Source organism: Heterodontus francisci, chromosome 14, assembly GCF_036365525.1.
Source record: "Heterodontus francisci isolate sHetFra1 chromosome 14, sHetFra1.hap1, whole genome shotgun sequence".
In the NCBI taxonomy this organism is placed as follows: Eukaryota; Metazoa; Chordata; class Chondrichthyes; order Heterodontiformes; family Heterodontidae; genus Heterodontus; species Heterodontus francisci.
In genome coordinates, this window is record NC_090384.1 from 13,579,549 (window position 1) to 13,596,978 (window position 17,430).

A 17,430-nucleotide genomic window follows, 5' to 3' on the forward strand; every position below is an offset into this window, starting at 1 on the left:
ATTTACCACTCCCATTTACTCTCATATGAACACATATTGAACACATATAGATTTACAGCTGTTTACAGTGAAAAAGCTAAAGCACTTCCAAACTCCAGACTCCACACACCTCTCTGATAGGATGATTTAACCAAGAGAGTTTCCTGGCTTCAGACTCCACACGAGATTATCCTGCCCAGCAGAATCAAACATAGTCTTTGGCTCCAATGGGCTTTAATCCCAGTTGCTGGGCGTTCCACCAAGCAGAACAGTGGGACCTTCCTACTGATGCTGGGAGAGCAGTTGTAAAATGGAGAGCCACAACATTTCTCCCTGCTGTTTTCATCTTTAAATCACTGAAATGGATTTGCTGATATGAAACAGCCCTGATGAAGGGAGGTACGTAGAAGTGAAAGGGCCTATTTTCTCTCTGATGACCCCAGGACCCATTGTGTGCAGGGTCCTGCTGGGAGTCACAAACTTCCCCCTGTTTATATCATGGTGCAGAAGCAGAATTTTATATTTCTTTTATTCATTCATGAGATGTCACTGTCTAGGCCAGCATTTATTGCCCTTGAGAAGGTAATGGTGAGCCACCTTCTTCTAGAGGAATGGCAATATTGTTCCAAGTCAGGATGGTGTGTGACTTGGAGGGGAACTTGTATTTGCTGCTCTTGTCCTTCTAGTTGGTAGAGGTCACAGGTTTGGAAGGTGCTGTCTAAGGAGCCTTGGTGCATTGCCGCAGTGCATCTTGTAGATGGTACACACTGCTGCCACTGTGCGTCGGTGGTGGAGGGAGTGAATGTTTGTAGATGGGGTGCCAATCAAGCGGGCTGCTTTGTCCTGGATGGTGTCGAACGTCTTGAGTGTTGTTAGAGCTGCACCCATCCAGGCAAGTGGAGAGTATTCCATCACATTCCTGACTTGTGCCTTGTAGACGGTGGACAGGCTTTGGGGAGTCAGTAGGTGGGTTCCTCGCTGTAGAATTCCCAGCCTCTGACCTGCTCTTGTTGCCACGGTATTCCAGAGAACAGTCAGACCCAATGTGGAACTGGAAGCAAAACACACAGACAAGCTGATAGGGACGTCCCACTCCTGCTGGCCCCTGATCCCCTGTCCGAACTGATCTGACACCTCAATAATCAGAGAACTCCCCCTATCCCTCACACCCAGCCATAGTTATCAGCAAGCAAATTGTGTCTTCAGGAAATGGAAGAGGGAGGATAGGGAGAGGGGTAGGGAGAGGGATAGGGGAGAGGGAAAGGGGGAGGGGAGGGAAAGGAGGAGAGGGAAACGGAAGGGGAAGGCAGAGGGAGGGGAGGGTGGGGGAGGGAGGAGGTCGGGAAGGAGGGGAGAGGGGGGAGGAGCAGGTGAGGAGCGTGGAAGAAGGAAGAAGTGGAGGTGGGGAGGCAGAGGGTTGGGAGAGGGGGAGGGGGAAGTGTAGGGGGAGTGGGATGGGAAGGGAAGAGGGGGAAGTAGAGATGGAAGGAGAGGGTAAAGGGCGGAGGGAGGTGGAGGGGAGAGGGAGGGGGAGATGCAAAGCGTGGGGAAGATAGGGGAGAGAGGAAGATTAAGAGTTGGGGTTGAAGGGGGGTGGATAACATGGTGGATTCTTGTTCCTGGGCATTTCCAGATGCCTTGCTTGCGACGCTCCTCATTGCCTCTGAATGGGCCCCCCACCTCATTCCTCATGAGAATGTCCTTTTGTTGCAGACAGGGAGGAGTGGAGAGTTGATCCTGCAGGAGCAGGGGGGCCAGGGGGCCATTCATTAGGTGTAATGCTTCCAGTCCCCTCTCCCCATCACCTCGCCGCTGAACTGGTACGTCAGCTTCTTCTTGACCTTCCGCACTTCGCCCGTCTTGCTGTAGTTTCTTAGAGCTCTGGCCATTTTCTGGTATGTCATCTTCTTCCGGTTGCCCTTCTGCACCCCCCAGCGATTCGCTAGTGCCTCCTTGTGTTTGGAGGAGAACTGGAAGGTCCCCTTGTCCTTATCCACCCACCAGATACTATCCTTCATGTCTCCACTCCACAAGAGGTCCAGTAGGAACTGGTAGAGTCGGATCTTCTTCTTGTTCCCTGTTGGGGGAATTATCACAAAATGGGTTGCAAATGTCAGAATGGCAGCTAACAACAGCAACTTAACTTTTAAGAGCCCTCTGAAGCAGCCAAGCAAACCACCCAATTGCAATACAACTGCAGCACATGACAGTTTGAAAGGAAGGCTCAACACCGCTTCCTCAACACAAGTGCAGATGGGCAATAAATACCAGCCTTGCCAGCAATGCCCACATCTGGTGAATTGGAAAAGAAAGTCCTAGGAACACGACGTCCACCTGAGATCTAGGATGGGACTGTCAGTTGGAAATGGTGTCTCGAAAACAAGATAGTAGTTTTGTTGATAGCCTGGTTGATGTTTTTCTCACCCCTCCCTATCTGTGAAATCTCCTCCAGTTCTAAAACCCTCTCTGATCTCTGTGCTCCTCCAGTTCCGGCCTGATTTTAATCATTCCGCCATCGGTGACTATGCCTTCAGCTGCCAGGGCCCCAACCTCCCTAAAACACTCCGTCTCTTTCTCCTTAAAGACTCTCCTTAAAACCTATCTCTTTGACCAAGCTTTTGGTCATCTGACCTAATATCTCCTTATGTAGCTCGGTATCAAGTTCTGTTTGATAATGCTCTTTTGCAGGACCTTGGAATGTTTTACAATGTTAAAGAGGGTATATAAATGCAAGTAATAGTTGTTGCAATTTGTTCTAACTTCACCCACTAATGGGAAGTCCCTCCCACCCCTCTGAGGATAAGGGTAGCAGAGGAGGAAGGGACTCTGCTCACCGGCAGATTCTTGCACGCTGGTGTCTGCAAGTAGAGGTGACCAGAGGTCTGGGGGTTGATGCACAATATGGTTCTGTGTTGACAGCTGCAGCAGAAATCCATTAGAGTCAGTGACAGAACTGGTCAGATGTAGCCTTAGACCTGAACCTAGGCCTGCCTTCCACAAAGAGTGCAGGAGAAAACTGAAAAAGGATATCAGAGCACCAAAGAAAGAATATGAGGAGAGATTACTGGCTAACATAAAAGGGAATGCAAAAGTGTCTCATAAACATATAGATGCTAAAAGGGCAGTCAAAGGAAACTTGGGACCAATGAGGGATCATAACGGAAATATTCTTATGGGCTAAGGTTTGCATCTGTCTTCAATAGAGAAGAGATGCTGCCAAAATAGCAGTAAATGAAAAGGCAGCAGCAACATTGGATAGAATAAAATAGATAAAAAGGAGATACTTAAAAGGTTGGCAGTCATCAAAGTAAAAAAGTTACCCAGTTCAGATGGGATATATCCTAGGATGCTGACAGAAGTAAGAGTGGAAATTGTGGAGGCTCTCACTACAATCTTCCAATAATTATTGGATATGGGAGTGGTTCTAGAGAACTGAAGGATTCGAAATGGTACATCCCTGTTTAAAAAAGTGGCGAGGGATAAACCTGGTAACTACATGCAGTGTTCTCACCCTCCCTACTTTCTACTTCACATGAACACAATCCCAATCTCCTTGAGTTCGTCCTCACTCAATCACATCATTCTTGTTTCTATTCCTCCATCCAGTCCCATCATTCCTGCTTATTCCCTACATGAACCCCAACATTCCCATATCTATTCCCCTAACCAATCCCATCATTTCCATTGCTCTCCATTGTTCTGTCCTGCCTCCCACTGTAGCCGCCTTGTACTCACCTGTATCTGCACTTCCCATATGGGGAAGAGGTTCCGCACGCTCCATCTCTCCATCAGACACTTCCAGTGGTGGGCTTCGCCTCTCCAGATCTTCCTCATCAGAACTACGCTCGGCCGAGGATGTGTACTGTGGGCACCAGCGTGGCACGTATGGCACCTGGATCAGAGAGAGGAGCCGTGAAGTAGACACAATCTCCAAATGTCAAAAGACGCTGGTACTTATTAAGTGTGGCATGTGACCACATCTGAAAGAATGTCAAACCTCCTCCCTGTGCATAGTAACACAGAGTGAACAGCATTTATATAGTACTCAAGGCATGGCCACCAATGGTGGAGCGATTAAGATAAGGGATGTTCAAGAGGCCAGAATTGGAGAAGTGCAGATATCTTAGTGGGTTGTAGGGCTGGAGGAGTGGAGAAGGTTACACAGATAGCAAGGGAGCAGGAGTCCATGGAAGTCCATTTGAAAACAAGGATGAGAATTTTAAAATCCAGAGGTTGCCAGATTGGGAGGCAAAGTAGGTCAGCGAACACAGGGGTGATAGAGGAACAGGATTTGGTGCGAGTTAGGATACAGGCAGCAGAGTTCTGGATGAACGGATAAACATCCACATCCCAGTGTAAATCTGGATATCTCAGGATTGGACCTCTCCTGCCCCAGGAGGGTTTGTCATAATCACACTCAGTGTGACCCTTTGGTCAAAGTGTAATTTGTGGTCACAGGTTGCACCAAGTCCTTGGACCCATCACCAGCAAGTGAACACGTAGAACTAAGTATCTGATAGAGTGAAGATATAAGATTGCATGCTGGGAGATTTGAGCAAAGTTCCAGCTGTGGTTCGGTGATAATGCTCTTCCCTCTGAATCAGAAAGTCATGGGTTCAAGACCCACTGCAGAGACTTGACCCCACAAACCAGGCTGGCAGTACATTACTGAGGGAGTGCTGCACTGTCAGAGGGTCAGTACTGAGGGAGTGCTGCACTGTCAGAGGGTCAGTACTGAGGGAGTGCTGTACTGTTGGAGGGTCAGTACTGAGGGAGTGCTGCACTGTCAGAGGGACAGTACTGAGGGAGTGCTGTACTGTCGGAGGGTCAGTACTGAGGGAGTGCTGTACTGTCGGAGGGTCAGTACTGAGGGAGTGCTGTACTGTCGGAGGGTCAGTACTGAGGGAGTGCTGCACTGTCGGAGGGTCAGTACTGAGGGAGTGCTGTACTGTCGGAGGGTCAGTACTGAGGGAGTGCTGCACTGTCGGAGGGTCAGTACTGAGGGAGTGCTGCACTGTCAGAGGGACAGTACTGAGGGAGTGCTGTACTGTTGGAGGGTCAGCACTGAGGGAGTGATGCACTGTCAGGGAGGGAGTACTGGACTGTTGGAGGGTCAGTACTGAGGGAGTGCTGTACTGTCGGAGGGTCAGTACTGAGGGAGTGCTGTACTGTCGGTGGGTCAGTACTGAGGGAGTGCTGCACTGTCGGAGGGTCAGTACTGAGAGAGTGCTGTACTGTCGGAGAGTCAGTACTGAGGGAGTGCTGTACTGTCGGAGGGTCAGCACTGAGGGAGTGATGCACTGTCAGGGAGAGAGTACTGGACTGTTGGAGGGTCAGTACTGAGGGAGTGCTGTACTGTCGGAGGGTCAGTACTGAGGGAGTGCTGTACTGTCGGTGGGTCAGTACTGAGGGAGTGCTGCACTGTCGGAGGGTCAGTACTGAGAGAGTGCTGTACTGTCGGAGAGTCAGTACTGAGGGAGTGCTGCGCTGTCGGAGGGTCGGTACTGAGAGAGTGCTGTACTGTCGGAGAGTCAGTACTGAGGGAGTGCTGCACTGTCGGAGGGGTAATACTGAGGCAGTGCTGCACTGTTGGAGGGTCAGTACTGAGGGAGTGCTGTACTGTCGGTGGGTCAGTACTGAGGGAGTGCTGTACTGTCGGTGGGTCAGTACTGAGGGAGTGCTGCACTGTCAGAGAGTCAGCACTGAGGGGATGCTGCACTTTCGGAGGAGCAGTACTGAGGCAGTGCTGTACTGTCGGAGGGTCAGCACCGAGGGAGTGATGCACTGTCAGGGAGGGAGTACTGTACTGTTGGAGGGTCAGTTGAGGGAGTACTGTACTGTCAGAGGGTCAGTTCTGAGGGAGTGCTGTACTGTCGGAGGGTCAGTACTGAGGGAGTGCTGCACTGTCGGAGGGTCAGCACCGAGGGAGTGATGCACTGTCAGGGAGGGAGTACTGTACTGTTGGAGGGTCAGTTGAGGGACTGCCAGAGGGTCTGTAATGAGGAAGTGCTGCACTGTCAGAAGAGCAGTTCCAAGGGAGTGCATAGTGAATTTTGAAGTGGCTGAGAGCGAGAGGATGGATAAAAGGAATGTAGTTCCCTACGACTTAAAAAATGCATGTTTAAAATGGCCAATCGCTGATATTTGGCCAAAACTTGACTGCTGTTAATCATTTGCACTACTGTCTTAAGTGCTCCATTTATTTTGGGCAGAAACAGCTTTGCTCACTCACTAGATCACTCCATGTTGAGCTACACTGAATGCAAACTTATGGATATCTAATCACTGCCCTAATGATGTGCTTGTGCTGTTTAAATAGTTGTCCTGCTCCCTGTTCCACCAGTTTCTGGATGACTATAACCAGGGTTGATGCTGTGCAGTCCTTGGTCATCTTTAGGATCAGCAGTGGGGTTCATTCAGGTAGCTCTCCAGGGAGATGCTGATGCTGATGCATGACGATACATTTTTACAGCAATACTGACCATTGTGTATCACGACCTAATCATGTTCACTTGAACATGCCTGCTCGAAGCAGCTTTAGATAAGTTAATTAAGGAAGATAAGGTGACAGGCTCTGATGGAATGCTTCCTGAGATCCTCAGCGAGGAGGCTGTGGAGGCCCCTGAAATTTCACTGACAGTTAGATGTATGTCTGAGGTCTGGAGGGCAGTCAGTGTAGATCTCATATTGAAAAAGGGAGACAAAGCTACAGTTACCTCAGCAACTTTGGGAGGGAAAATTTTTAGAGTCGTTATTTAAGGATGGAATAACCATGAATCAGATAAAGAGAAAAAAGTTAGGAATAGCCAGCATGATTTTAAAAGGAATGGCAAACCTCAAGAGTTCTTTGAAGAGTTAACAGACACAGTAGAGCGGGGAAATGCAGTGCTTGTAGTCTACATAGACTTCAGGAAAGCTATTTACAAGGTGCCACATGGGATATCGATAGATAGGGGGAATGGACTTGGGGAGGATGACAACCTTCATTACAAATTGATTAGAAGGGAGAAAACAGAGAGGAGTTATGGGCAGTTTCTGAGTGATTGAAGGAGGATAGTGGTGTCCCACAGGGCTGTCTTCTGGGACTGCTTCTGTTCACTGTGTCGATCAATGATTTGGACGTTGGGCTAAAGAGAGTGGTGTCCAGATTTGGAAATGTTACTGAAATCGGAGGTATAGTTAATTATTTGGAACACCGAATAAAACTGCAAAGAGACATTGATAAAATTGGGGAATGGGCTAATAAATGGCAGATATCAGTAAGGGTCAGGTGATGCATTCTGGTAAAAATAACAGCAGAAAATACGTTGTGAATGGAAGTTGTCTTGGTGTTTTGGAAGATCAGAGGGATTTTGGGGGGGATAGGCTCACCGACTGTAGATATATCTCATGACAGTAGATGAAGGCACCACCTCAGGTTGAAGAGGCTATAATGAAAGCTGATAGAATCGTAGGTTTTATCTCATGATATAGAATGCAAAAGGCATGAGATAACGATGAGCCTATATAAAACCACAATAAGATCTCAGTTGGGGTACCATGTGCAGCTTTGGGGTCCACACTATAGGAAAGATATTGAGACTTTCGAGGAGGTACAATACAGTACAGAATCGCTGGGCTGCTGGCTGGTATGAGGAAATATGGGCTCTTTTCTCCAATGAAACAACACAGAATACTGGGGAATATAACATGTCTAAAGTTAGAGAAAGATAGATAAGTAGAGTGGACTGACACATAATTCAATGCAAGAGATTTAGAACAGAGGACAGGAGGAATTGATTCACACAGACTTTTGAGGCTGAGAAATTCACTTGTAAATTGGTGTTTGAGGCAGACGCGATATTAAAGTTCAGGATTAGATCGTATAGGTGGATGAAGGAAGAGGGATCGAGGGAATATGGGAAGATGGTGGGTAAAGTGTGATTAGAAATGTTTCCTCATTTAGAGGGTAAATGCTGACACAGACTGAGTAGGCAGATTCTGTGTTGTAATGTCTGTATTTCACAGAGTTGCTCTGAAAGTTAGAGTCGATGATGATACTTGCTATTGCTGAGCATTTCCTGGGCTTTGCAATGTCCTGGGTTCAGCTTGAGGTGCAACACTTCCTGACTTTGGGCAATATTACCGTTAGAATAGGAAATGCCTGACCTCCCACCCACCACTGCTGCCTCTTATGAAACACGGCATCAAATGCCTCCAACGGTTTGAATTATTTTTGCTTCAAGATTCATATCAAACATAGATGTGACCACGTATTAAAGGTGAACTCCCATTAGAGATGCCCTCACAATAGTGGTGAACTCGTAGTCAACATGACCTCACAGTAGAGGTAATCTCATTCTTGATGTGACCTCATATTAGGCATGTTTTCATATTAAAGATGACCTCATATTACAGCAAACCCCATATCAGATATGACATCATATTAATGGTGAGCTCATATTAGAGGGGATTCTACACTAGATGCGACCTCAATTTCATCTTGACCTTAAACTGCACGTGATCTCATTACTGTTGATCACATATTCGGCATGACTTCATACAGAGTTAATTCAATATCAGAGGTGATCTGATGGTTGGCATGACCTCATATTAAGGGCATTCTCACAACAGATGTGATCTTGTGTTAGAGGTGAACCTAGAATAGAGGTGACCTTATATTAGAGCAGACCTTATTTTAAAGAATCCTCATAGTAAATGCAACTGTGAACTCATCAGCAATGTGACCTTGTCTTGAATATACTCAGCAACAGCTCTCCGGGGTAGTGAATTCCAAAAATTCACAATCCTGAGTGAAGAAATTTCTCCTCACCTCACTCCCAAATAGCTGAGATCCCTTATCCTGAGACTGTGACCCCTAGTTCTAGACTCCCCAGCCAGAGGAAACATCCACCCAGCATCTATCCTGTCAAACCTCATAAGAATGTCATATATTTCAATGAGATAGAGTCACTGAGTTATACAGCACAGAAAAAGGTCCTTCGACCCATCGTGTCTGTGCTGGCCATCAAGCACCTATTCTAATCCCATTTTCCAGCACTTGGCCCATAGCCTTGTATGCTATGGCATTTCAAGTGCTCATCTAAATACTTCTGAAATGTTGTGAGGGTTCCTGCCTCTACCACTTCTTCAGGCAGTGTGTTCCAGATTCCAACCACCCTCTGGGTGAAAAACTTTTCCTCAAATCCTGTCTAAACCTCCTGCCCCTTACCTTAAATCTGGTTATTGACCCCTCCGCTAAGGGAAAAAGTTTCTTCCTATCTAACCTATCAATGCCCCTCATAATTTTGTATACCTCAATCATGTCCTCCCTCATACTTTTCTGCTCTAAGGAAAACAACCCTAGCCTTTTCAGTCTCTCTTCATAGCTGATGTGCTCCAGCCCAGGCAACATCCTGGTGAATCTCCTCTGCACCCTCTCCAGGGCAATCACATCCTTCCTATAGTGTGGTGATCAGAACTGCACACAGTACTCCAGCTGTGGCCTAACTAGCGTTTTACACAGCTCCATCATAACCTCCCTGCTCTTATATTCTACGCCTCGGCTATGACACAACCAATTTTCATGTCATCTGCGAACTTACTGATCGTATCTCCTATATCCACGTCCCTAAGTCATTAATGTACACTACAAACAGCAAGGGTCCCAGCACCGATCCCTGCGGTACACCACTAGTCACAGGCTTCCACTCGCAAAAACAACCCTCAACCATCACCCTCTGCCTCCTGCCACTAAGCCAATTTTGGATCCAATTTGCCAAATTGCCCTGGATCCCATGGGCTCTTACCTTCTTAACCAATCTCCCATGTGGGACCTTATTAAAAGCCTTATTGAAGTCCATGTAGACTACATCAACTGCTTTACCCTCATCTACACATCTAGTCACCACCACGAAAAATTAAATCAAGTTATTTAGACACGATCTCCCCCCTGACGAAGCCGTGCTGACTATCCCTGATTAATCCCTGCCTCTCCAACTGGAGATTAATCCTGGCCCTCAGAATTTTTTCCAATAATTTCCCAACCACTGTTGTTAGACTCATCAGCCTATAATTACCTGGTTTATCCCTGCTACCCTTCTTGAATAATGGTCCCACATTCACTGTCCTCCAATCCTCTGGTACCTCTCCTGTGGCCAGAGAGGATTTGAAAATTTGTGTCAGAGTCCCTGCTATCTCCTCCCTTGCCTCACATAACAGGCTGGGATACATCTCATCTGGGCCTGGGGATTTATCCACTTTTAAGCCCACTAAAACAGCTAATACCTCCTCCCTTTCAATGCTAATACGTTCAAGTATATCACAATCCCCCTCCCCGATTACTACACCTACATCGCCCTTCTCCATAGTGAACACAGATGAAAAATAATCATTTAAAACCTCACCTATGTCCTCCGGCTCCACACACAGATTGCCATTTTGGTCCCTAATGGGCCCTTCTCTTTCTCTGGTTCTCCTCTTGCCCTTAATATACTTACAAAACACCTTAGGATTTTCCTTTATCTTGCCCGCCAGTGTTTTTTCATGTCCTCTCTTCGCTCTCCTGATTTTTAAGTACCCCCCACTACACTATCTATACTCCTCCAGTGCCTCCGTTGTTTTCAGCACTCTGAATCTGCCATATGTCTCCTTTTATTTCCTGATCCAATCCTCTATAACCCTTGACATCAAGGGTTCCCTTGACTTGTTGGTCCTACCCTTCACCTTAACGGGTACATGTTGGCTCTGAACTCTCACTATTTCCCTTTGAATGACTCCCACTGGTCTGATGTAGACTTTCCTACAAGTAGCTGCTCCCAGTCCACTCTGGCCAGATCCTGTTTTATCATATTGAAATCGGCCTTCCCCCAATTCAGTACCTTTAGTTCCGGCCCGTCTTTGTCCTTTTCCATAACTACTTTAAATATGACAGAGTTATGGTCACTATCCCCGAAATGCTCGCCCATTGACACTTCTACCACTTGTCCGGCTTCATTCCCTAGGATTACATCCAGTACTGCCCCTTCTCTTGTTGGACTTTTTATGTACTCGCTCAAAAAGCTCTCCTGCATGTATTTTAGGAATTCCGCCCCCTTTAAGCCTTTTGCACTAAGACTATCCCAGTTGATATTGGGGAAGTTGAAATCCCCTACTATTATTACCCTATTATTGTTACACCTCTCTGAGATTTGCCTGCATATCTGCTCCTCTATCTCTCCCTGACTGTTTGAAGGCCTGTAGTACACTGCCAGCCAAGTGATTGCCCCCTTTTTGTCTTTAAATTCTACCCGTATAGCTTCATTTGAGGAACCTTCTAAGATATCATCCCTCTTTACTGCAGTAATTGACTCCTTGATCAACAGTGCAATGCCACCTCCTCTTTTACCCCCTCCCCTGTCTCGCCTGAAAATTCTATACCTTGGAATATTGAGCTGCCAGACCTGTCCCTCCCTCAACCGCTGTGATAGCAATAATATCATAATCCCATGTGCTAATCAATGCCCTCAATTCATCTGCCTTATTAGTAAGACTCCTTGCATTAAAATAAATGTAATCCAACCTTGCATTTTTCACTTGTGCTTTAATAGGTCTATATTTGCTCTGCTTTCCAGACTGACTCAGTTTCTCTTCTATATTTGACTGTACATCACCCCCTGCTGTACCTCCACTCTGTATCTCATCCCCCAGCCAAAATTGTTTAAACCCCCCACTAACAACACTAACAAACCTCCCTGCAAGGATGTTGCTCCCGTTCCAGTTCAGGTGCAACACATCCAACTTGTACAGGTCCCACCTTTGCCAGAAACAGACCCAGTGATCCAGGAAACTAAAGCCCTCCCTCCTGCACCATCTCCTCAGCCACGCATTCATCTGCTCTATCCTCCTATTCCTATACTCACTAGCACGTGGCACTGGGAGTAATCCAGAGATTACAACCTTTGAGGCCTTGCTTTTTAATCTGCTACCTAGCTCCCTAAATTCTTGTTGCAGGACTTCATCCCTCTTTCTACCTATGTCATTGGTAATCACTTCTCACTATTCTAAACTCTAGGGATAATAGGCCTAGTCTCCTCAATCTGTCCTTATAAGACAATCCCCTCATCCCAGGAACCAGTCTCGTTAAGCTTTGTTGTACTCCCTCTAAGGTAAAAAAAAGTTATGAGTGGCATGGACAGAGTGGATAGTCAGAAGTTTTTTCCCAGGGTGGAAGAGTCCGTTACTAGGGGACATAGGTTTAAGGTGCGAGGGACAAAGTTTAGAGGGGATGTGCGAGGCAAGTTCTTTACACAGTGGGTGGTGAGTGCCTGGAACTTGCTGCTGGGGGAGGTGGTGGAAGCAGGTACGATAGCGACGTTTAAGAGGCTTCTTGACAAATGCATGAATAGGATGGGAATAGAGGAATACAGACCCCGGAAGTGCAGAAGGTTTTAGTTTAGACAGGCATCAAGATTGCAGGCTTGGAGGGCCAAATGGCCTGTTCCAGTTCTGTACTGTTCTTTGTTCCTTGTTCTTTTGTAAGTATACCCTTCCTTAGTGAAGGAGACCAAAGCTTTCCACAGTGGGCAGCACAGAGGCGCAGTGGTTAGCACCGCAGCCTCACAGCTCCAGTGATTGGGGCTCAATTCCGGGTACTGCCTGTGTGGAGTTTGAAAGTTCTCCCTATGTTTGTGTGGGTTTCCTCCGGGTGCTCTGGTTTCCTCCCACATGCTAAAGACTTGCAGGTTGACAGGTAAATTGGCCATTAGCAATTGCCCCTAGTATAGGTAGGTGGTCGGGAAATATAGGGACAGGTGGGGATGTGATAGAAATATAGGATTAGTATAAATGGGTGGTTGATGATCAGCACAGACTCGGTGGGCCAAAGGGCCTGTTTCAGTGCTGTATCTCTAAACTAAACTAAACTAGTACTCCAGGTGTGGTCTCAACAAGGCCCTCTGCAACTGCAGTAAGACTTCTTCACTCTTTTACTCCAATCCCTTTGCAATAAATACCTAATAGCATGTCATTTTCTTTCCTAATTGCTTGCTGTACCTGCATGTTAACTTTCTGTGATTCATGTACAAGGACATCCAGGTCTCTCTGAATACCATCATTTCCCACTGTCTGACCATTTAAAAAATATTCTGCTTTTCCAATTCTCCTACCAAAGTGGATAACTTCACATTTCCCCACATTATATTCCATCTGCCACCTTCTTGCCTACTCATTAACGTGTCTACATCCTTTTGCAGCCTCTTTGCATCCTCCTCACTGCTTACTTTCCCACCTAACTTTGTATCGTCAGCAAATCTGGCTACATTACATTTGATCCCTTCATCTAACTCATTAATATAGATTGTAAATAGCTGAGGCCCCAGCACTGATCCTTGAGGTACCCAACTAGTTACAGCCTTGAAAATAACCTATTATTCCTACTCTCTGTTTTCTGTCCATTAAACAATCCTCAATCCATGCTAATGAATTACCCCCAATCCCATCAGCCCTAGCTCTGTGCATTGGATTTTCCCAGCCCCCCGACATCAGGAGTCGTGGCAGGGTGGCCTGGAAAATGCCACGGGCCTTGACGATGGAAGGCCCCGCCCCATATTACCAGAGGTGGCGAGGCCTCATGGCAACACCCCTCCTCGCCGCTCGGCAACGGCAACTTAATTTAAATATTGCAATTAAATTTTAATGAACGTATAATTACTTACGTCGTCGCAACAGCTGTCCCACATCAATATTCCAGACGGTTGCTCCATTTGGAGCTCCGAAGCAGAACACTGGTGGGGAGAGGGGAGGAGTCAGGTTTTCAGGGTGGGGGGAAGCGCGGGAACAACTCTTGCTATTTGTTGAGGGTAATGGTGGGCTGGGGTTGAAGGTCAAAGTTACTAAAGTGTGGTGGGAAAGTTTGGGATCGGTCGAAAGGTTTTTTGTTGGGGAGAGGGCAACTAATAAACTTAGTAGTCATTGGTGGTGGAGGGAGAGGGGATTGGAACTTTGAATAACATTTTAATCTTAATTTCTTGAAGCCTGTCCCTTTAAAAATGTAAATGCCTCGGAAAGGCCTGAAGCCCTTTAAAAATGGCGCCGGTGCCTGTGCAGTTGCGCCGGACACCACTACCGGGGACGGAGCATCTTCCCCTGATGACGTAGGGGAGGTGGGCATTCCGCCCCCTCCATGTAAATGAGCCGCCGCGTTAAATATCATGTGTGTGCGCTGCGCCGTTTTTGAGGCTTGCAGGAATAATCCAGCCCTGTGTAATAACCTCTTGTGTGGCACCTTCTGGGGTGCTTTCTGAAATTCTAAGTATACTACATCCACTATTGCCTGTTCTGGATGGTTTGCATCCCAAGTTACTAAAGGAACTGGGAGTGGCGATAGCAGAAGAGCTTTCCATAATTTTGCAATCTTCCCCAGATAAAGCGGTATGCCAGAGGATTGGAGAGTGGCAAATGTGACACCCTTATTCAAAAAAGGGTGTAAAGACATTCCTAGTAACTACAGGACAGTCAGTTTAACATCAGTGTTGGATAGGGTTTTAGAAACAATAATCAGGAAAAAAAATCAACAGGCACTTGGAGAGGTTCAAGTTAATTAAGGACAGCCAGCACGGATTTTAAAAGGCAAATCATGCTTGACTATTCGAATTGAATTTTTTGATGAAGTAACAGAGAAGATTGATGAAGGGAAAGCAATGAATGTTGTCTACATGAATTTTAAGAAAGTCTTTGGCAAAGTACCACATAAAAGGCTGGCTAACAAAATTGAGGAACATATGAACAGGAGTAGGCCATTCAGCCCTTTGAGCCTGCTCCACCATTCTAGACCATGGCTGATCATCTACCTCAACGCCATATTCCCGCACTATCACCATATCCCATGATGTCATTAGCAACTAGAAATCTATTGATCTCTGTCTTGAACTTACTCAGTGACTGAGCTTCCACCACCCTTCGGGGCAGAGAATTCAAAGATTCAGCACCCTCTGAGTGAAGAAATTCCTTCTCATCTCAGTCCTAAATGGCTTGTCCTTTACTGTGTCCCCTGGTTCTAGACCGCACAGCCAGGGGACACATCCTTTCTGCATTTAAGTTGTGTATCCCTTTGAGAATTTTGTCAGTTTCTATGAGATCGCCTCTCATTCTTCAAAACTCCAGAGAATACAGGCCCAGTCTCCTCAATCTATCCTCAATGGACAATCCCACCATCCCAGGAATCAGTCTTGACCTCCGCTGCACTCCCTCTATATATATCCTTCCTCAGGCAAGGGGACCAGAACTGCATACAATATTCCAGGTGCGGCCTCACCGATGCTCTATACAATTGCAGTAAGACTTCTTCGCTGCTGTACTCAGATCCTCTTGCGATAAAGGCTAACATACAGTTTGCCTTCCTAATTGCTTGCTGCACCTGCATGCTAGCTTTCAGTAACTTTCAGTGGTGCAGTGGTTAGCACCGCAGCCTCACAGCTCCAGGGACCCGGGTTCAATTCTGGGTACTGCCTGTGCGGAGTTTGCAAGTTCGCCCTGTGACTGTGTGGGCTTTTGCCGGGTGCTCCGGTTTCCTCCCACAGCCAAAGACTTGCAGGTTGATAGGTAAATTGGCCATTGTAAATTGCCCGTAGTGTAGGGAATATGGGATTACTGTAGGGCTAGTATAAAAATGGGTGGTTGTTGGTCGGCACAGACTCGATGGGTCGAAGGGCCTGTTTCAGTGCTGTATCAATAAATAAATAAAACTTATGAACAAGGATACCCAGTCCCTTTGGACATCAACACTTTTCAATCTCTCACCATTTAAGAAATACTCTGTACCTCCATTCCTCCTACCAAAGTGGATAACCTCACACTTATCCACATTATATTCCATCTGCCATGTTCTTGCCCACTCACTCAGCCTGTCCAAATCCCTTTGAAGCTTCTTTGCATCCTCCTCACAACTCACATTCCCACCAACTTTTGTGTCATCAGAAAACTTAGAAATATTACATTGGGTCCCCATATCCAAATCATTGATATAGATTGTGAACAGCTGGGGCTCCAGCACTGATCCTTGTGGCACCCCACTGGTCACGGCCTGTCAACCTGAGAATGACCCATTTATTCTGTTTTCTGCCTGTTACCCAATCCTCAATCCATGCCAGTATATTACCCCCAACACTATGCACTTTAATTTTCCTTAGTAACCTCCTATGTGGGACTTTATTTTTTTTAGAATTAGAATTAGAACATTACAGCGCAGTGCAGGCCCTTCGGCCCTCGATGTTGCGCCGACCTGTGAAACCATCTGACCTACACTATTCCATTTTCATCCATATGTCTATCCAATGACCACTTAAATGCCCTTAAAGTTGGCGAGTCTACTACTGTTGCAGGCAGGGCGTTCCACGCCCCTACTACTCTCTGAGTGAAGAAACTACCTCTGACATCTGTCCTATATCTATCACCCCTCAACTTAAAGCTATGTCCCGTCGTGTTTGCCATCACCATCCGAGGAAAAAGACTCTCACTATCCACCCTATCTAACCCTCTGATTATCTTATATGTCTCTATTAAGTCACCTCTCCTCCTCCTTCTCTCCAACGAAAACAACCTCAAGTCCCTCAGCCTTTCCTCGTAAGACCTTCCCTCCATACCAGGCAACATCCTAGTAAATCTCCTCTGCACCCTTTCCAAAGCTTCCACATCCTTCCTATAATGCGGTGACCAGAACTGCACGCAATACTCCAGGTGCGGTCTCACCAGAGTTTTGTACAGCTGCAGCATGACCTTGTGGCTCCGAAACTCGATCCCCCTACTAATCAAAAGCCTTCTGAAAATCCAAATACACCACAGCCACTGGTTCCCCCTTATCCACTCTGCTAGTAACATCCTCAAAAAACTCTAACAAGTTTGCCAAACATGATTTCCCCTTCATAAATCCATGTTGACTCTGCCCAATCAGACCATTATTTTCTAAGTGTCCAGTAATCACATCCTTTATAATAGATTCTGGTAATTTCCCTACTACCGACGTCAGGTTAACAGGTCTGAGGTTCCCTGTTTTCTCTCTCCCTCCTTTCTTAAACAGTGGGGTTACATTTGTAACCTTCCAATCTACAGGCACAATTGCAGAATTTATAGAATTTTGAAAGATGATCACAAATGCATCCACTATCTCTGTAGCCATCTCTTTCAACACTCTAGGGTGAAGATCATCGTGTCCTGGGGATTTGTTAACTTTCAGTCCCATTAATTTCTCCAATACTACTTCTTTACTAATCCCAATTTCTTTCAGTTTCTCATTCTCACTAGACCCTTGGATCCCAAGTATTTCAGGGAGACCTCTTGTACCTTCCTCCGTGAGTACAGACACAAAGTGATTATTGAGCTTCTCTGCAATTACTCTATTTCCCATTATAAATTCTCCTGTCTCTGCCTGTAATGGATCCACATTGGTCTTTGCCATTTTTTCCCCCTTTTTACATACCTATAGAAGCTTTTAAAATC

General features: G+C 46.4%; 1 protein-coding gene across 2 annotated transcripts in view; it reads right to left on the reverse strand.

The window, feature by feature from the left end:
- Window positions 1–799: 799 nt before the first annotated feature.
- Window positions 800–17,430, reverse strand: part of spi1b (Spi-1 proto-oncogene b) — a 61,107-nt gene continuing 44,476 nt past the window's right edge. For both annotated transcript variants that reach the window (XM_068045896.1, XM_068045895.1), the window contains 2 exons: window positions 3,715–3,871; window positions 800–2,056 (listed from right to left, as the gene is read on the reverse strand). In XM_068045896.1, coding sequence (XP_067901997.1) covers window positions 1,749–2,056; window positions 3,715–3,871 — 465 coding nt within the window. In that variant the 3' untranslated portion in view covers window positions 800–1,748. The remainder of the gene's footprint in view (window positions 2,057–3,714; window positions 3,872–17,430) is intronic.